Source organism: Phascolarctos cinereus, unplaced genomic scaffold (assembly GCF_003287225.1).
Source record: "Phascolarctos cinereus isolate Bilbo 61053 unplaced genomic scaffold, phaCin_HiC Scaffold_9;HRSCAF=440, whole genome shotgun sequence".
Classification (NCBI taxonomy): domain Eukaryota; kingdom Metazoa; phylum Chordata; class Mammalia; order Diprotodontia; family Phascolarctidae; genus Phascolarctos; species Phascolarctos cinereus.
In genome coordinates this window covers 190,382,798-190,404,006 of record NW_027556402.1, presented here as the reverse complement: position 1 = coordinate 190,404,006, position 21,209 = coordinate 190,382,798, and the positions used below count along the sequence as shown (strand labels likewise).

At 41.6% G+C, this 21,209-nt stretch overlaps 1 protein-coding gene across 1 annotated transcript in view; it reads left to right on the top strand.

Moving 5' to 3' along the window:
• The window catches only part of PPP2R2C (protein phosphatase 2 regulatory subunit Bgamma), a 395,414-nt gene that overhangs the window by 340,330 nt on the left and 33,875 nt on the right, over positions 1-21,209 (top strand). The window contains 2 exon segments of the mRNA XM_020992092.2: positions 9,856-9,923; positions 9,925-10,021. Coding sequence (XP_020847751.1) covers positions 9,856-9,923; positions 9,925-10,021 — 165 coding nt within the window.

Sequence of the window (21,209 nt, the reverse complement as noted above, 5' to 3'; positions counted from 1 at the left end):
CCTCGTGCTGGGAGGCTTAACAGACACAGACAAATAAGGGAATGTTCAGGTGGCATGGACTGCTAACACCTGAGGTGGGAGAAATAAGGGAAGGCCTCATGGGTGAGGTGGCATCTGAATTTGGATTGAAGGAAGACATGGTTTCTAAGAGGCAGAAACGAGGTGGGAAGGCACATCAGGAGTGAGGAGCAGCTCCTCCTGAGATGGGGAGATGACGTGCCAAGTTTACCAAAAACCTTCCTTAGTCCCGTTGGACTGCAGGGTGAAGATTGCCAAGGGGCGAGGGGGAGACATAAAGTCAAGATGGAAAGGTAGGTGGGAGCCAGCTTGTGGAGGGCCTCATTTTGTTTTTAACAGAACAACAATTTTTATTTCAGTTAAATGTTAAGAGAACAAAAACCATTTCACAGAATGACAGCTTGAACAGCCAATTGGCTGGGAGATATGTGCTTGATATTTATACATATAACAATATGTCACTTGGGACGTGAATCCCCGTCCCTGCTTAGCATGGTCTTTATGCTGAAATCCAACAGGGACACTCTACAAGTATATCTTATTGTCACTTTCAAGAAATAGAAGCAATACTTAATCATCCATGCAAGATTAGATCGTATTCACTAGACCATAGTGGTAATAATGATTGTTAAATATTATGTTTATGTAACATTTTAAAGGTTAAAAAATGCTTTCCTCAAAATATCGCTGTGAAGTAGAGCATATGTTATCCCTATTTTAAAGATGGGGGAACTGAGGCCCATAGAGGCAAAGTAAGTTGCCCACAGTCACGCAGCTAGAAAGTGGAAAAGCTAGGATTTAACCTAGGTCTTGTAAGTCTTGGTCTAGAGCTCTGGCCACCCCAGTCCAGAGCCTCTTTACTTCAAGCCTGCATTACTGTGACAGCTTCCTCAATGATCTGTCTGCAGTGTGTCCCCACTGTGAATCATCTTTGGTGACTCAGCCCAACAAATCTTCTTCAGCACCATTTTTATCATGTTACTCCCCTGCTCTAACACTGAGGATGGCTCCCTGTTGCTTGGCCAGACAAGTAAAAATTCTTCAACTCGGCTTTCGAGCCCTTCAAGAGCCTCACCCTAATGATCCAGCTTTACCTTCTGTTCTTTTCCCCTCCATGCACCCTCTGTTCTAGTCAGTCCAGAATTCTCCAGCACCCTCTGCATACTTCTTTCTGTTAAATGTGAAATTGTAACTGGAAAGGATCTTAAAACATTTAGCTAGTCCAGCCTCCCTCATTTTACCTACAAGGAATCAGGTGAATAGAGGTGAAATGGGAATATACATTATAAGTATCTTATATAAGATTCAGAATTCAAAGCCAGCTCCTTTGATTTCTAAATCCAGTGTGCCAGTTCCCATACACCAGAGGTGTCTAACGCACAGCTCTCCCAAATTTGGATCAAACCAGATTAAAATGTAATTGGAAAACATTTAACAAATAAATAAAAATACAATAAAATACAGATAGCATTACATTTTAAAACTATGTCAAAATGTAGGCTGCAGGGATCCTTATGTGTGGATTAGTTGTCCCTACACTCTGCTATCAACTCTTTTCTCCTTCCAGTTCATTCAGATAAGTATTAAGTATTCTCTAAATACTTAGGGTGTTCAGAACATTGTGATTTGTGCCAGAGAAGATAAAACATTGAGGTAAGACTTTGCTTCTGTACTTATAGATTGTTAAGGGAATAGTATTATTAAGGGAATAAGATATATACACAGAGAACTATGAAGTACTCAAGGTTACTTGGGTAGTAAGTCAGAGCTGGTTAAATATAAGGAAGAACTTAACAGTTAAAACAGGATTAAGTAAAAAAGGGAAGTGATTTGAGGTAACTGATTTCCCTTCTCAGTTTCAGGCTCCTGTTTTTTTTTTAAGTAAAGGAGTTAACCTAGATAACCTTCAGGGTCCCTTCTAGCTCCATTTTTTCCCCCTGTATATAAGGAAAAAATTCCTAATAGCTAAAACTGCCCCCAAATGCAATGGGTTACCTCAAGAGCTAGTGAAATCCTTCTCACTAGAAGCCTTTAAGCAGTGCCAGGAGGCTCACCTGTCGAGGATGCTGCAGAGCAGTCAGATACTCAGGTCCAGTTGGATAGACTAGTTGGATACCCCTATAGGGTCCCTTTTAATTCTAATCCTGCTATTCTTTGACTTGTATCTTCCCTCAAGGCACATGTGGTTTCACTGAAGTAAAAAACAAACATCTAAAATTATTAGAAAACTAAGGGTTAAAAAGCCTGGGACTAACAGCTCAGAGGATGTGTGTGGTAATCAAGGAAGATTTTATTGAAGGAGGTGACATGAGTTGAACTTTGACAGATGAGTAGGATTTAGTTGAGGAGAGGACACAGATAAGGTAGACCATTCCTGAGATAGTGAATAATGTGAACAAAATTATGAAGACAGGAAAGTGTGGGATGTGTTCAGAGGCTGCACAGTGGGTAGAGCAGAACACACACGTATGAACAAGTAAGACTGATAAACTAAGTTAGAGTGAGATCATGAAAGGCCTTGGATACCCAGCTAAGGAGACTGGACTTTATTCAGACTCACTGGGAACAGAAGTGCTCAGACCAATGTAGAGTATGTTTTTTAGTTTTGGCCTATGCATCTTAAGAAGGAAATTGATAGACTGAAAAATACAGAGAAGGGTGGCCAGGGTAGGACGTACACTTGAAACCATTCCACAAAAGAATTGAATGAAGGCGCTGGAGATGGTTAGCCAGAAAAATAATAACGATGATGATGATAATGATACAATTATAGTGCTTAACACTTTGCAAGGTTCTTTCCCTATGTTGTCTCATTTGATTCTCAAATACCTCTATAAAGTTTAGTACTGTGAGCAATATTTTCCCCATTTTACAGATGGCTTAGATTGGTTAAGTGAACTTGACCATGTCACATATAAATATTAGAGGTTGTATTTTTACGCAGATGCTTCCTGGGTCCAAGTTGAGTACTGGTTTTTACTACAGTAAAATTTGGAAGGAGAATATAGCTGTCTTTAAGTGTTTAAAGAGCCTTCATATGGAAAAGGGATTAGACGTATTCTATTGGGTCCTTAGAGGGGAAAACATTGTGTGGGAAGTTAAAGATCAGAGCTGTCCAACACTAGATTGGACCGCTTTGGGCATGGTGAGCTCCCCATCAGTAGATGGTCTTTCAGAGAAGCTTATTTGTGAGAGATGTTGTAGGGGCATTTTCTAATCAGATGAAGGTTATACCTCTGATAGCTTCTGAGGTCCCTTCCAGGTCTGAGATTCTGTGATCTGGGTTGGAGTGTCATGCACACTACAGAGAAGGCCAAAGAATTCACCTATCTCAACTAATTCAAGCCATTACTTTGAAAAAAAAAACACAGATGTTTTCTTTTATTTTTTTGTCTTCTTGCATTTATACCGGGAAATGGAATATTAATTGGCTCATTTGATAATTCAGCACGGGTGACTCTTTATTGGCCATAGCCCAGAGATTCCATTGAGTCTTCCTGCCATTAGCAGCTTATGAAAGAAGGCATTTTCTCCTGCTATACTACATACCCTATTTATATTTGATATCTTCTTCATTACTCAGTGACTGATCAATTCTCCATCTCTTCCATTGTGCAAACGGGGTGACCAATTTTGCTAGGTCTTCAGAACCCACTGGAATCACCAAAAAGCAATGGCTTTCCAAAGGAAAATGGAAGGAAAGACAGGAAATGAACACCAGGAGGGGCTCAGTCATGGTTTTTGAAATTATCTTTATGAAGAAATTTTGACAGCATCTCTTTTGTAATTGTACAGTTCAGATGGCATCCATGCCCATGCTCTCCAAATCTAGACTCCAGTTGGGCTGACCCTCAAATTTGCCTTGCTTATTCCTCTCTCCATTTCTTGGTTCATAGGATCATAGATCCAGAGCTGAAAGGGATCTCAGAGATTATCCAGCCCTCCTCTTTCATTTAACAGGTGAGGAAACTGAGGCATAGAGAGGATTAATGACTTATCCAAATGGCAGAGGTAGGTTTCAGACCAGCTTCTCTGACTCCAAATCCATTGTTCTTTCCACCATACTGTGCTTCTCAAGAAGGGACAAAATAAGGTGGGCTCGTCCAGGATGTGAATCTGGGACCTCTTGCACCCAAGTGCAAGTCCTTCAACCTAGGACACCCTGGACCCACCCTTCTGCTCATCCTACTCTTCCCCAGATTTCAAGACCCTTTTCAAATATTACCCGCTCTATGAAGCTTACCATGATTTCTCTGGTTGCTCATTATCTATTTCTCTCTTGAACTCTCATAGCACTTTTCATTCATATTCTTCATCCGGTCTTTAGCACAGGATGCCTTGTATGGTCATTTGGCTATTTTGTTGAGACTGTCTCTTCACTAATGCCTTACTCCATTGACTCATCATGGCCTAGAGCTGGCTATCCATTCTTGAAAGCAGTACCAATAGAACATGAGAAATGACAGGCCCTACCAAGATGAAAAGGCTTTGAGTCCAGGCTTCTCAATGGAGTGTAGCTATTATTCAAGGACCAGCCTAACTCATGCCAAGAGCTCATCGCCAGAAGGTGCTTCTCTTCCTCCTCCTCCCCCATCCTCCCTTCTCCGCCTCCTCCTCCTTTGTCTTTTTCCCTTCTCCTAATTCCATCCCCTAACAGCTCATTATTATATGTTATTTTACTGATTACTAAACACTTTCAACATCCATCAATCCTTTGAGATATGTAGGATGCGTCATTATCCTCATTTCACAGATTAGGTCACAGATTAAAAGTGCATTCTACTTTCTAGTACCGAGTGGAGTCTTTCAGTACTTGTGGGATCTTAAATCATAGGATTAGAGCTGGGTGAAACTTTAGAGTGCACCGAGGCCAATTCAATTGTTTTACAGACTAGGAGACTGGGGGCTAGAAGGGGAAATGACATCCTCAAGGTAGGTCACAGAGCTAGTAAGTGGCAGAGCCAGAGATTTGAACCTAAGTCTTTTGGCTCCATTTGCAGTCCTGTTTCCCATTACACCTCCCTACTTTCAATGTTTTACAAAGTGTTAAGCATGACATAATATTTGCTGAATGAATGTAATTAGCTTCCTTTGAATAGCAGTGGCACCTTAGAGAAAGCAATGACCTTTTCTGAGCTCAAGAACTAACCCTCAGTCCTAGGTCCACTATTGAGTGTATTTCTAAAAGGCGAAAATGACAAAGCCACAGAACCATTTCTATTAAAAGATCTCCAGACCCATTCTTTGTGACCATGCTGAATGGAACATTAAGCATCTATTCCAAGGTTATTGGCATTTTGTAAATAATTGCAGTTCTTTCTAGACATGCTGTCAGGTTCACTTAATTCAGAACAGTTTCAGACCAACCACAAGCATATGGTGGGGTATGTTTTAACACCAGAGAATAAGTTTTATATAGATATATACGTATGTATATGAATATACATGTATGTATGTGTGTATATATACATATATATATTTAGAGAGAGAAAAAGAGAGAGAGAGACAGAGAGAGAGAGAGAGAGAGAGAGAGAGAGAGAAGAGAGAGAGAGAGAGAGAGACTGACATAATCTTGTAGGGAGAGGGGAGGGAAGGTTGGTTGGTTGAGACTTAAAATTTCATCAGTTTGTCACCTAGCGTTTATGAAGTGTTTGTTTTATGGTAAGCACCATGCTCAGTGATAGGGATATAGAGAAAGGCAAAAACATGATTTCTTCCCTCAAGGAGCTCACATGCTAAAGCAGAAAACAACATGCGAATAATTGTACATATAAGCTGTATACAGTGTAATATGGACTATACTCTCAGAGGGAATGAACAGGGGAAGGCACAAGGGGAGGGATGCAGGAATCAGGAACGGCTTCTTGCAGAAGATGGGATTTGCAATGAGTCCTGAATGAGGCCACGAAAGCAGGGAGGCGGCGAGGAGGAGGGAGAGCATTCTCTACGTGGAGGACAGCCAGTGGTAAGGTACTAAGTCTGGAGTGTGGTGTTCAAAGAACAGCAGCCATGTCACTGGATCATGGCATAGGTAAAGGGAATCGAAGTGTTAGAACACCAGAAAGGTAGGAAGGGCAAGATCGTAAAGGGTTTTAAATGCCAAACGATGCATTTATATTTGATCCAGGAGGTAATTGGGAGCTACAGATGTTGAGACTCTCTCCATTGATGTCAGTTAGCAACTTCTTTGTAAATTGTAGTTTTAGAGCAGGAGGTATTGTGGGACCACCTGATAGTCACCCAGGCAGAGTGTCGGAGACAGAACCTGAACCTGTGATTTCAAGGCCATATTGAGGGTATTTGCCTTCTCTTTCCCCTTTAGCTTCTTCCTCCGTCTACCTTTTTCCTCCCTTCCTACTCCCATCTGTTTTCCTTTTCCCCCTTTGTAACTTGGAGATTTCCCTAAGGCTCTTAGAGATTACCTTCAAATAGCTAAAATGTACCAGGGCAGACTGGAACTCCACTCTTCAAGACTTCATGGTCTCACCTTTATCCACTGTGCCTCTTAAGTGATATATCTAGGGGTACAGCTGTCACTCCGAGTATATTCAGCCTTGTTCTCTTGAAACTGTTAAACCACCTTGGTGCCCTAGGGAGAGCACTAGATTTGGAATCAGAGGGTCTGAATTCAAGACCTGGCTGATGCTTACCAGCTGTGTGGCTTTGGGAAGGTCTTTTCAGTTTTCTGGGCTTGTTAGCTCATCTCTAGTTGCACTATATACCTTATGGGATTTCTGTGATAATCCACTGAGATGATATATGTAAAACATGTTGTAACATTCTGAGCTATGTCATATAGGGATCATAATACTTGTAGCAGAAATGTGTCTTAGAGGCCATCTGGTTCAACACTTGACACTGCCCCCATGGAACATAGGAAGAAATTGAAGTCCATGCAGGGGAAGTGACTCACCCAGGGTCACACAGGCAGCAAACAGTAAAGTCAGAAGTCAAACGCTGGTCCTTTCATTCTATAGTCAACGTCCTTCCCAAGACGCCACATCATTTTTTTTGTAGGTGTCAAGAGCAAAAGACTTAATTCATACAGAGTAATGATTGAACGTATGGAAATATACACAGTGTTGCATCTAAGGTAAATTTGAGCTTTTGGTGGTGACAATAGTGACAATGATATCTATTAAGACTTGCTGTGGCATCCTTAAGAAACCACATCCCAACATGGAATTGACTTTTTAAAGGACACCTCACAGAAGCAGTTATTATTGCTTATCTCTTAGGAATGAAGGCCTCTTGTGGTCCATCCTGCTCATTTTACAGGTGGGGAAACTAAATTTCAGAGAAAAAGGTATTACATAGTACTATGTATCTTCCAAAGTACCTAGCATAGAACTGAGCACATGGTTAAGTATTGACTGATTTTAGGGTAACACACTCTTGGAAACCCATTGAATTGTAAACACATGTTAGACTACTTATCTGCCTGTCTCTCCAAAGGGTTGTCTTCAGTTTGATGAAAAATTGGACATTTCAGTAATTATTTTGATAGTTTTAACTTAGTTTATTTAACATAGTGATGTAGCTTGGACTAATATTCGTTCTTGGCTAAAATGGAACGAGAAAGCTACTTGAACACTTGCCCTAATAGGGAATTCACTCCTGGAGAAGGAAAGCTGTTTCTCTTTTGCACAGCTCTGATATGAACAGATTCCTGAACAGAAATCTGCCTCCCTGTACTTTTTACCCATTCTCCCTAGGTCTGCCTGGTCAAGTCATTCAGAACATGTCTGATGATCTCTCTTCTGCATGACAGATCTTCAGATGTTTGAGAACATCTGTCATATCTTTTCTTAAGTCTTTGCTGCTTCTACATATAGCTTACAGAGGTATCAAACACACAGCTTGCAAGACACTCAAGTGGAATCAGGTTAAAATGTAATTAGGAAATGTTTAGTAAAATAAATAAAAATATAGTACAACATGCCTAATGTTAATTTGTGGTTTTTTAAGGCATTATGTGGCCTGTAGGAATCTGTTTACATTTGAGTTTGATACCACTGGTTAAGAAGGTCATCAGCATCTTGCAGCTTGGTCATAGCTACTACTCCAAAACACATTCTCATTTGTCAATGCTCTTCTAAAATTTTAGCACCTAGAATTAAACACGTATCAGACTATAATCTCATTAGTGGAAAACTATAGGTCTTTCCAGTTTTCTGGGCTTCGGTCAGCTTATCTCTAGTTGCACTGTATGTCTCAAAGAATTTCTATGGTAATCAGTCCACTGAGATACTATATGTAGCCAAACTCAACAAAGAGTATCCCAAAAGTTTTAGTGTCATTTTAATCTTTAAAGTTTAAAATGCCTCTGAAGCTTTTGGGATATCCTATACTTCTGTCTCCTCATTTATTGTCTGCCTTCTTCCATCTCCATGATTTTGCCCATGCTTCCCTTTCCCCACCTCCCGCCATACATAGAATGGACTTCCCACCTACAGCTTCCATCTGTTGAAGTCCCATCCCTCAAGGCCTAGATCAGATACCATCTCTTCCATAAGCCTTCTTTCACTTCCTTAAGGTAAATATCATTTCTCCCTTCTCCAGTTTCTCATGGTGCTTTGTGGGCATATGTCTTTTGCTCTTATTTCTCTCCGTTTTTATCATCAGTATTTGCTTGTACATCTTTCCTTTCGTTAGATCATAAACTGCTTTAGGGAAGCAAGACTTAAGTTGTACCTATCATTGTATGTGTGGGACCTAATGTTTTGAACATAGTTGGTGCTGAATCTATATTTGTTGAATATATGTTGAACGAGTGAAAAGAGTACAGGATTGGTTGTGAAAACTATCAAATTCCATAGTGTCCAATATTTGTGCTGAACATAATTATATCTTTGGACAAATATAGCTCCTTCATTGGTGGAGGGAGCCAATCCCTCCTGTGAATTGTAAAGTCAAATATCTTTCAGTGAAGCATAATGATAATCTGTCATATTTACATATTACTTGCCAATTTAGAAAGTATATTATATTTATAATCATCTCATTTGATCCTCATAATAACCTTGTAGGGAAGGGCAAGTATTATTCCCATTTTACAGATGAAGAAGTAGAAATTAAGGGACTTGCCCAAGGTCACATGGCTTGTTAGTGGCAAAGCCAGGACTGGAATTCAGGTCCTCAGACTCCAAAGGAGTCCAGAGATCTTTCTACTACCTCATATTTCTTTTACTTTTAATGCAGACAGCTGAACCTTAGTAGATTGTTGGAAGCAGCATAGAGAAGTACCAAGAACCCTCAACTAGATGACACAAACAAAGGTTTAAATTCCAGCTAGTGCCACTTACTGGTTGTATGACCTCAGACAAACCACTTCACTTCCCTATCTACATAATCATAGATTTGAAGGAATATGAGAAGAGTCATTTAGTCAAACCAAAACATCTCTTTAACAACATTGCCAAAAAGTAGTCATTTAACCTGTATTTAAAAACCTCCAGTGTGGAAACATCAGCTTCTCCATCCACAAAAAGAGGGACTAAGAGAAGATGATATCTGGTTCTAAATATGGCAGCAGGATATATGACCCTACCCAAGTCTTCTCTCCCAGGCCTCCACTTCCCTTCTCGGTGAAATTAATGACTTGGGTTAAGTTGCCTTCCCCCTTTATCTCTAGGATCTGAGAGCATTTCAATGCCTCAGAAGCTGATAAAAACCCTTTGAAAAGTAACAGAATTTTTTGGACAGTATTATGCAGATGCCAGGGGCTATTTATTTGTTGTTTTCTCCCTTCTCGATGGTCATGGGCTTATAGAATGGCCCCAGGTCATCGTTGGCTTCCAGATGGTATGTCTACCCCTTAACGCAGTTTCTCCCCAGACATTGTCGACATCAAGCCAGCCAACATGGAGGACCTGACTGAAGTGATCACGGCCTCAGAGTTCCATCCCCAACCACTGTAACCTCTTCGTCTACAGCAGCAGTAAAGGATCCCTGAGATTGTGCGACATGAGAGCGTCAGCCCTCTGTGACAAGCACTCCAAGCGTAAGTGGCTGCCCCTCACCCCATGGCTCCGATGGTCTTTGTCCTCTTTGCCGGCAGGGACGGTGGCCGGAGTCTTAGAGGCCCCAGGGATGGCATGATCTTAGTCTGGGAACACTTCACAGCTGCAGCACAGATGCCACCCCATAATTAGGTCTTCCTTGCGTGCAGAAGGGAGAGTTCATGTTCACCTTTGTTCCTTGTGTCGTCCCCGAGATCTGGATGTTAGTACATGGCTCTAGCACAGGTATCTGTACTGAGAGGGTGGGTGGGGCCAAGACTTTGCCCGTTGCCTTGTATCCATGGAAACACATAGTCATTGTTGTCTAACATTTGGAAGAACCTTAGAGTGCTGCAGCTCAGATTGACTTGAGAGGTCACTGAGTTCAGACCCCTCCCCTGTCCCCTGACCCTAAATGCATGCACAGTACTAACTAGCACTTCTCATTGCTCATGGCAATGGGAGTGTGACCCCAAGACACTTCAAGCTCTTGGAACAACAACGACAACAACAATAGTGGCATCCCCAGCAATAACTCACATTTATAAGGGCGGCAAAGTGATCTAAAGGAAAGAGCCACGAAATTCAATTCAGAAAGCTTGGTTTTAGGTCCCAGCTCAGACTTTTAATTAGGTGACGTCCATGGGGATTAGACAGGAAGAGCAATTTGCTGGGCTGTGAGATTCAAGTTATCTCACCTATCAAAGTGGGAGAAGAGGTCTACCATAGAGTATAGGATCTATCATAGTGGATGATGGAAATTTGCTGAGCTACACTGGGTGAGGGAGTTTCCTCTTCAGGACTTGCCTAGGATCACCCAGTAGTGTTTGTCAGAGGCAGGACTTGAATCTAGATCTTCCTGCCTAAGTACTATATGAACTATTGTAATAATAATAATATGTTAATTATTACAATAGCTCGTATAGTACTTTCCTTCCCAGAAACCATTTGTGGTAGGTAATATAATTATCATACTGATACAGCTAAGCCATCTAGATAGTATAGTGGATAGAGTATGGGGCTTGGAGGCAGGAAGACCTGAGTTCAGATGTAGTCTTAGACACATATTAGTTGTGTGACCCTGGGCAAGTCACTTAACTGCTATTTGCCTCAGTTTCCTCATCTGTAAAATGAGGACAATAATAGTACCTACCCTGCTGGGTTGTGTGAGGATTCAATGAGATAATATTTGTAAAGTGCTTTGGAAACTTTAAAGCACTGCATAAAAACTAGCTATTTACTTATATTATGGGAAACGTTGCCTACATAAAGGGACAGAGCTAGAAGAGGAAATGTCACGTATAAGGAATATTATGTATGTAAAAGGTCAGTTTAACTGGAACTTGGAGGGTGGAAAGGGGAGTAATATATAATAAATTGGGAAAAGAAAGGTAGAATCAGATTGTGAAGGGCTTAAAATACCAAAAGAGGAGTTGGTATTTTATCTTTCAGGTAATCCGGAACCACTGCAATTTTTTGAGTAGGGAATGAGCTTGTCAGAGTTACACCACTCATTGGTACAGTGCTGCTGTATATGAGTTTCAAGTCCTCTGTAACACCAGCTGGTTGGTGCTATGCTGTATGAGCAAAGCAGAATTGAAATAGCTCAAAAGAAATGCAAGATGCAAGAATTTAGAGAATCCACCCCAAATGTTCAAGTGGACTATTTGTGTCTGACCTGTGGTGGGACATTCTGAGTTCACGTTGGTCTGATCATCCACAGCTGGGCCCACTGAAACTTGACGCTAGGGTAGTGATGCCATTTTGGTCCTCTTTGAGAATGAGAATGACAGCCAATCAGCTGGTCTCTACTAAGAGCCATATCCTTCCTAACCAGCTGCTTATCGGAATCAGTCTGCACCACCAGCCTAATTGCCTTCTCTTCTGCATAGGCCTTGTGACATAGGAGTGGGGGAACCCCAGGGGATGATACCTTAGGAGCAGTGGAAAGTTTTGAGGGTTTTTTCTGTTTAATTGTTGTTGGTTTTTACCCTTCATCATTTAAGAAATGGGCAGGAAAGGACAATGAAGAGAGACAGTTTTCATAATATAGTCAAGTGCAGTCAGCCCATTAGAGTTCAGATGAAGGGGTGTATGCAGATTTAAATTGTTTTCGATCAGTGTCTGGGAAGGAGAGGGCATAAGTGCTATCTGTATGTCAGTCAACTTGTCCTACTCAAGAGGACCCTTGTCTATGTAAAATAATTTTATTTTAGATTGTATACGTATGCCTTCATTAAAATCTTCTATCAATATCCCCATCGTAGCATGGGGCATTGGTTTTTCAAAAAAGCTATGTCAATGGAGTACAAATTCTAGAAAGTCCTACCAAGCAGAACTATCTACAAAAATAACAATAAAAATAGCTAGTATTTAGATAGCACTTTGGGCAGCTAGGTGGTATAGTGAATAGAGTACCAAGCCTAGAGTCAGGAGGGTCTGAGTTCAAATATGGCCTCAAATGCTTTAACCCCTATTTGCTTCAGTTCCTCATCTATAAAATGGGGACACACTTGAGAAGGAAATGGCAAACCACTCTATTATCTTTGCCAAGTCAGACATGATTAAATGACTAAATATGTAAATTGCACTGTAAGAGTTTGCAAAGCAGTTTATCTGTATTTTCTCATTTTGTTCACACAACAACCCTGTGATGGAAGCTGATGATATCATCATCATCATCCCTATCATCATCCCCATTTTACAGATGAGGAAACTGAAGCCTAAAGAGATTGTCATTTGCCCATGGTCACACAGCCAATAAATATGTAAAGCAGAATTTGAACTCAGATTTTCCTGACTCCAGGTCTACCAGGCCACCTAGCTGCCTCGTAACTGAGAGGTGAGTCAGTTGACAGATATCTTTTTGCTGCCCCAGGAGCAGTAAAGTTGGGTTCAGAGGTGCTCATCACCAGAGGGCTGCCCACCAGCAGGGGATGGATGAATTTGTTTTGTAAGAGCACCCTATAAAGATCTTTTACTAAGAAAGCTTAGAGGAGCTAGCATGGTCTAGTGTAGGAATGACATTTTTAGAGTTAGAGGACTTAGATTTGAAACCCAGTTCTTATTACTTGAGCGACCTCAAAGGAGTCAACTCTCTCTAGGCTTCAAGTTTTCCTGCCTTGTGGTTGTAAAACAAGGGATAGGATTAGGTGATCCCTAAAGACCCTTCTAGCTCATCTTGCCAAAGTACTTTGGAGAAAAAGAATCTCACAGGAGGAGAAGGGGTAGTGGGATTGTAATACATTATCAGTGGAGAGAGTCCACACCAAGGAAATTAGAGGTTTTGCAAAGTAGTTAAGTATGGAAAACATATCATTGGTGAAATAGAAATGAGGGCAGTAAGTGGATCTAAGCCATGTGGCCCTGGGGCATGTTTTCTAGTCCTATTCTTGGAGAGGTTAGACATTGATCCCCTCACCTGGGCCTTCATAAGACCTAGTTCTTCAGCATTTCCCCAAACTAAAATGTGAGAGTGTGGTCACATGCAGAACCGTAGACCCTCAGAGTTAGGAGGTACCAAGCTGTTAACTTGTCGAGCCCCAACCAAACCTTCACAAGTTGTAGTGACTTAAAGTAATAAAAAGATTGGATCGAATCTCAGAACTCAGGCCCTCCAGGACACAGGAATATGTACCTTCTTCTGTGGAGAGCCAGACACAGGGAGTATTCTAGTTTGGTTGGGGGGGTGTGTGTGCGCGCGCGCAAAAACCCATCCATTCACATCATAGGAACAACCTACTTCATGAAATCCTAATGTTGTTACCCACCCATCTGACAGTGTTGGTCAGTGGGTTGAACTGGAGGGAGCGTCAGGGAAATGGAATACAGCAGAGTATGGAGGTGTCCTCCACAGTGTGTGGGATGTCTCTACTGTGCTTAAACTTCCAGTAACAGTGGGTTGAATTGGAATAATCTACCTCTAGCACGTGCCTTCAGCTTCATCATTATATTTTGGTCATTCAGACTTGGATGGGCCAGCCGGGCCACCGTGTGGTAGTGAGAGTAGAGTGAAGGCAGAGAGCCCAGCTAACTCTCTGAGGTTTGGGTCACCAGTAGGGCCTGCAGTCCTAATGTCAATATCTTTCACCATTTATGTTATTATTGTGGCACATGAACTTGTCTAGACTGGTCTGGGGTCACTATTAATTTGGTTCCACAGCCTATAGACAGTATTTAAAGCTATGATCTTATCCAGCCTAGAACTGCTGATCTGCATTTTACTAGCTAAGTTCTTCCTAGAGAGGGGCTACCCAACCATGGTCACTAGGACTTGAAAAATAGACCAGCTCCCTTTCCATGTTGTTGTTGTTGGGGGTGTGTGTGTGTGTGTGTGTGTGTGTGTGTGTGTGTGTGTGTGTGTGTGTGTGTGTGTGTGTGTGCTAGAACAAAGGCTTGGAGTTGATCCATTCATTTTCCAAGGTCCTGCCTTGGGGCTAGGCTTTCTCTATGGCTGAGTGAGTACAAATTCACCCAGTCCACCATATCTAGCCAGTCCTAGATCAGGCATGCATCCATCCAGCCAAACCATCTTGACATTACATCATAACCCCTCTGCACTCTCCCAGCCCCACCTCTCTTTCCAATTCATGTGTTAGGCACAGTGATCAAATCAGTATTACCATTGCTTCTGGAAAAGGGCATGTCAATTGATTACTGTGGATCCAATCAGAGCCTTTGGGACTTCCCAGACCAAAACTTCCTTCCCAGGCCAACGCTTTCTTATATGTATGGTCTCCATCTATTAGAATATATGCTTCTTGAGGGTGGCAGGGCCTATGTCACTCTTGTATTTGTATCCCCAGGCTCTGACAATACAGTAATAAGTACTTAATAAATACTTATTCAATTTTGTTCAATGACAGGAGTTCATAGATCATAGATTTAGAGGTTTAAAAGACCATAAAGGTCATCTAGTTCAATCCTCTCATTTTATATCTGAGGAAGCTGAGATTCAGATTAAGTGACTTGATCATGGTCACACAGATTAAAAGGACCAAAGGATTTGAATATAGATCCTCTCAGTGGCACAGTAGATAGAGCACTTGGCCTAGAGTCAGGAAGACTTGAGTTCAAATGTGACTTCAGATACTAACTGTGTGACCCTGGATAAGTCATTTAACTCTGTTTGTCTCAGTTTCCCCATCTGTAAAATGAGCTGGAGAAGGGAATGGCAAATCATTCCAATATCTTTGTTAAAACAAAACAAAACAAAATAAAACAAAAATGGAGTCATGAAGAGTTGAACATGACTGAAAAACATCTGAACCACCACCTCTGACTCTAACTCCAGCACTCTTTCCTGTGTACTCTCAAGTGTAGACGCTAGCAGTGACAGCTAAGCAGGATCACCCTGGGAAGGTTATTCTGACACACCCTCCCTCCCTTCTCCTCCACCCATTCCTTACATAACTTGCTCCCAGTGTCTAGTTCTTACAGATAGGTGGTTGGGGGGCATTGGGCATGCCTACCTAATGTTGTTAGGCCATTTTGTCCAGATGAGGAAATTGAGATTCAGAAAGAGGAAGTGATTTATACACAGTCGCACAGCAAGTTGGTGGTGGAAGAACCAGGGCTAAATAAAGTATTTCTCAGATTCTAGACTGTGGGTCTTCCCACTGCAGATCCTTGCCTCGTCTCCAAAGTCAGGCCCTTTTCGCTTTGACTCAGAGCCAACCTCTGATCTCAGCTGATGGGGATGGGAGGTAAAATTCTTGGCTCTCTTATGAGGAAGAGAAAGCATTTTATGCCTGGAGGGAAAGCAGGGCCGAATGGATATTGATTAAACCCCATTTTCCAGACCCATGAGTTAGAAAATAGCCATTTAATGTAACAAGGCTATTTGGACCTGGAGTCAGGCTCTTTGAGCTCGATAAGCACTGATAAGGTCAGTTTATAGAACCTGGATGACATAATAGGGGGCAGGATTGAACATGCTAGCTCAGCTGAACCCACCAAGAGGAATGTGCTATGATAAGCAGGGAAGCTACAGGACCATGAGTAAAGTATAGGCTGAAAATAGAAAAGCAGAAAGCCACTCTGGAGTCACAGAATCTCACAGACTTTCAGGTACAAAGGACTTGGCTTGCCATCAGGTCTAAACCATGCCCCCTCGCCAAAGCATCACCACTGCAATGCCCCCTGTAATTGGTCGGGCTCTTTATTTGGGGCTTGAGCCAGACACCTCCAGATGCTGCCCTGTCCTTCAAGGCATGGCTCAAGTCTTTCTTCTGTCAGCGTGGAATCAAGGCGAATGGACTGTTGTGTGACTGCAAGCTAGTCACGTAACCATTCTGAGCCTCAATTTCCCATTCTGAAATGGGCATGATAAGACGTGCCCTGATCATTTCACCAGGTCGTTGTGAGTCTCAGTGGAGACGTTTGTTGTGAAAGTGTTTTGGAAAAAGTATAAAGTACTTTCTTAGTACTTGGTTGGCACCATTGTCTATCAGTCAGTGACTATGTATTAACCACCTGTAACATGCAGGAAATTATGAGATGTATAAAGACATTAAAAACATATTCCCTGTTCTTAAAACATCACGGTGATGAGGAAAGAGATGTGGATTCTGAAGACTTTGATTTAATTTCTGGGTTCTGACACTTTTAGCTTTATGAGCATGTGCTCATCTCATCATGTCCTTGGGCCTCAGATTATCTGCAGAATAGAAGTAATTATATTCGCATCACCAACATCACAGAGTCCTGAGCAAAGTATTTTATACACTGGAAAATGCCTGTTATAAAAATGTGAATTTTTATTCTTTCCTGTAGTTGGGAGGACAAGAGAACTGATGTTCCTATTTGTTCTGTCCTTTCTTCGATTAGGAGGTCCCTTTGGTGAGAGGTTTCCCTGTGATCATTGACAACTTCTCTTTCCCTCATACTTATCTTTGGCTTCTTAGGGAGTGTTTGGTTCTACACTTGTCTTTCCACTTATACCTACTAAGCAGCCAGCCATTAATGCTCTAGGTCTCCCCCAAAATACATTTCTTCCTTGGTTTTGCTGATTGATGCAGCAAGGTTGCATAATGGATAGGACTCTGGACTTGGAGTTAGGAATAAATAACTGAGCATTTTCTAGCTGTGTGAGCCAGGGAAAAAATTTCAACCTTAGTTACCTCATCTTTAAAATGAGGATAATAATAACATCTAACTTGTGAATGTTATTGTGAAGAACAAATGAAATATATAGTGTACTTTCTGAATCTTAAAAGGTACTAGCTGTTATTTATTGGATCACCATCATCATCGTCATCATCATCATCATCATCATCATCATTCTTTGAGCATTCTCTATGTCTTTCCCAGAACAGCTTAGATTAAAAACAAAAACTAGCAGGAATCGATTTGCTTATTATTTTGTGGGTGATTTGTTTGCCTCTAAATCTTCCAGACTCCTCTGGACCTTGCTAGTGACCTTGGGTTTCTTTTGTGTAGACCCAGTTGACATTGTCTCCCACCTCCACTCAGAGTTGAAGACCGGCAAATAGGAACAAAAATAAGAGCATCTGCCCTTTTAATGCTGAATCATTTTCAGTGTCTGCCTCACTGTCAAGTAGAACTCCAGAGGAAACATCTCAGAACATAAATTTAAAAAAAAAATCTTTTGGTCAAATAGAAACAGTATATTAAAAAAAACTCAGACTCAATATGTCAGTTCCTGATACTGTCTTATATAGGTCCAGCTTTCTGATATTGCCTGCCATGCCTTTTGCTCTCCAAAGCTAGAGTAGTACTGTTTAGGATGGGGCAGGTAGGATGCCACTAGAATGATTGAGTATCTTCTAAGCACACTGAATCAGCTGATAGTCCTACCATTTGGAGGGGGGAGGCAAATTATCAGGGGGAGGCAGAGCATAGACACTGAAAAGCTAGGAGATAAAGAGGGAGGGAGGGAGAGTCACCTCCAAGCCAGAGGCTTCAAAAGAATTGAGTGTGACAATTCCCACAGGATGTCACTGTCCAAGTAAGAAAATCAAGTGTCGTTTGAGGAGATGAGAAATAGAGGAATCAATCTCTTCACTAATTAATGGTTTTGGTTAATAGACCCATTGATCAAGCTCGTCATGGATGTGCATGTTGGCTCAACCTTGTGGCTTTTAATGGGACACCTGAACAGAGACTGCACAGTTAGTTCCCCGTTAGGAAATACTTTCAGCATTCCTAGAAGCAGTTTATAGTATTGCTTTGGGTCAACAGTATTTAAAAACAGAGTATTTTCCCCACTTCTTTTTAATAAAATGTTGTGGTAGGGTGGACATACTCTGGTCCTATCTGTGTGAGCCAAGCTATTACATCTTCCCTTCAGGGTTCCAGCAGAGCCTGAGGGGTTTGGGACTTCTTCTTCTTTTCTGCTACCACCAGTTTAAGCCCCCTCTTCTTGTTGTCTGTCCTTCATTCTTACAGAGGACAAATGACATCATGAGGGTGATGTCTTGACTTGTGCATGAATTGGATATGAGTGGGGCAGAGCAAAGTCATCAGCTATACTCTCTCCTCCAGAGTCATGGAAGTCCAATGGCAAGACTTATTAGGGGACAGTGACTAGTGCCCTAAGTTCCATTTAACCACATCGATTCACTTTTGCAAAGGGCTATTTACCTCAAAGATATTGCAAAAATAAATGCACAAACATTCTTTCAAACACCTCTGGCACATACACACATACTGCCTCATTCTCTGTCTGTGTAGGGGTGGATCGGGGGAAATGAGGCTTATAACTTAGTTCCTACATGGTACTGGTCTCACCAAGTTTATAACTAGATGGAAAGCAATAGAGAGCCACTGAAGGTTTTGGAACAGACAAATCTCATGATTGTGGTGGTACCTAGGGAAGGTTATTCAGATCAGCTTCCTTACTTGTTAGCCCTATACCAGGATCTGGAGCCTATACTCGCCCTCTGCACGGGCGCTCACAATACCCCAGAAGTGGGCTTTATTCTTCAAACAGAAAATCTTTCCATCTTGTTGTTGTTGTTGTTGTTGTGAATGATCCTTCTTAACGTGAGAAAGACTTGCATTAATTTAAAGAGCTAAGAGATAAAAGGAAAGTGAAATTATGAATTGTGAGAGGAAAGGGATGGAAAAAAAGCAGTAGGGATCTTAGAGAATTGTAGTGGGTTGAAGCAGTGGGTTGTGAATCGAATGCCTTGCTTCTTGGGCCAGAGCCACCATTTATTGATGATATATGACCTCTGACACCTCTCAAATTAGAAGGCTGGTTATGACAGACTCTGCAGTCAACACCGCCCCCTCCGCCCCATTCCCACCCCAAGCTCTAAAATTCCAAGATTCCATATGAGTTCCTAATATAGCAAAGAAGTATTGATATATTTAGGACTTCCATCCAAGACAGTTAATATCTTTAAGAGTATTTAGAAAGGGATACTTTAGTTTCCTGAAGAGTTGCCTCAATCCCTAGTAAGGCTAGATAAAGAGTTATTTCTGATGTAAATCTGTGCCACCTCTTGGGATCAAAAGTCAGTCAACAGACAGCCATGCATCAGACACTGAGCACTGGGGATACAAGTTTGAAGAATGAAACAATACCTACTGTCTTGGAGCTTACATTCTGATGGGAGAAGACAACAAGGATATGTATAAATATACGCAGAACTAATTCAGGACATAAATACAAAATAGTTAGGAAAGGAGGGCACTAGCCATTGTGGGGAGAGGGACAGCCAGGAAGATGACAACTTGACCTGATTCTGGGAGGAAGAGAAGCATTCTGGGACGGATGCTGTGCACCTGCATTTTCCATACATTTTACAAGTACACCTCTACAGGTGAAAGAGTATTATCTTCCAGATAGCATTGTATAGTGGATAGGGTACTGGGCTTGGCATCAGGAAGACCTGGATTAAAATCCTGCCTCAGATACTTACTCGCTGTGTGACCTTAGGTGAGTCACTTAACATACTCCCTAGACCTTAGTTTCCTCAACTATAAAACAAGAGAGTTGAATTCGGTGCCCTCCAAAATCCCTTTTAGCTATGATCCCATTTGTCTGAAATTGACCTGTTCAAACTTTGACTACCTGGGTGATCCTTCTGCTTTTTCTCCCTTCCTTCCTCTTTCCTTCTTCTGGAGGTCAGAACAGAAGAAAGGAGACTGGGTCTGAGATTACCTAAGCCTAGAGCCAAAGTCCCATGAGCACCTCCATTTTGTCATTGGTATGATGAGTAGCTGGTTCCCAAAGTCCCTTCCAGCTTAAAATCCCATGATGCTATGATAACTCCTGGAATGTGGTCTGTTCCTTATGTAGGAGACATTTGCATGCTATTTGAATTTTAGCCAGGAACTCGGACCAGCTCTAATTCCACACCCAGCATAGCACTTTACACTTGGTGGGCATGGAATGAATTTGAGCAGACAACCAAGACAACTACATTGCTATGTCTATGGAATTGCTTACTTTTCTTTTCCCTTTAATTGTCCCTAAACAGGTGGTACTTGAATAAAATCTCATTCCTCCCATATGCTCACAGCAAGTGCCTAAAAGCTGTTTTGCCTCAGGGTAGCTATTTAAAAAATTGTCATCTTGGTTGTTGAAAAAATTTGATCTGTATTCTTTTTCTCCATTGGCGACCTTTATATTTCTTTGAAAAACATGAATAGAAGTTGTTAGAGCTGAACTTAAGGGAAAAAAAACAAAACAAACCAAAACCTGGGTATTAGTGAGTACTCCTTAAGAACCAGAATCTTCCCAAAAGGAGGAAGTTTAATATAATGGAAAGGACCCTAGATGTTCAGTGACATGTAGAAGCCCATTTGGGAAGAGTTTTGCCATTAGGGACAAAAGGCCAGAAGAGAAGGTGATGTTGATGTTTATTTAAACTGCATCAACCTTGGATGATCTCTTAAGGAGAACCTCAGGGTTCTAAAATCTACAAAAAGAAGAATTAGGACCAGATGGTTCCTGTGGTCTCTCCAGCTTTCCATCTATGATCCAATGATCCTATGAATGGTGTAGCCAGCATCCCAAAGGATGGTCATGGCTGAACAGTAGTAGATTCATTGGGACACAGTTTCCATGCCTTCATCAGTACAGACAGTCTACAGTGAACTGTCCCTCATCAGCAACTAGGCTTCTAGAAAGATGTACAGGGTGAATCCTGTTCCATACTGAAAACCTGTAGTCCCTCAGTCATCCTGTCCCAATCCAGCCTGTTTCCCATGGGACCT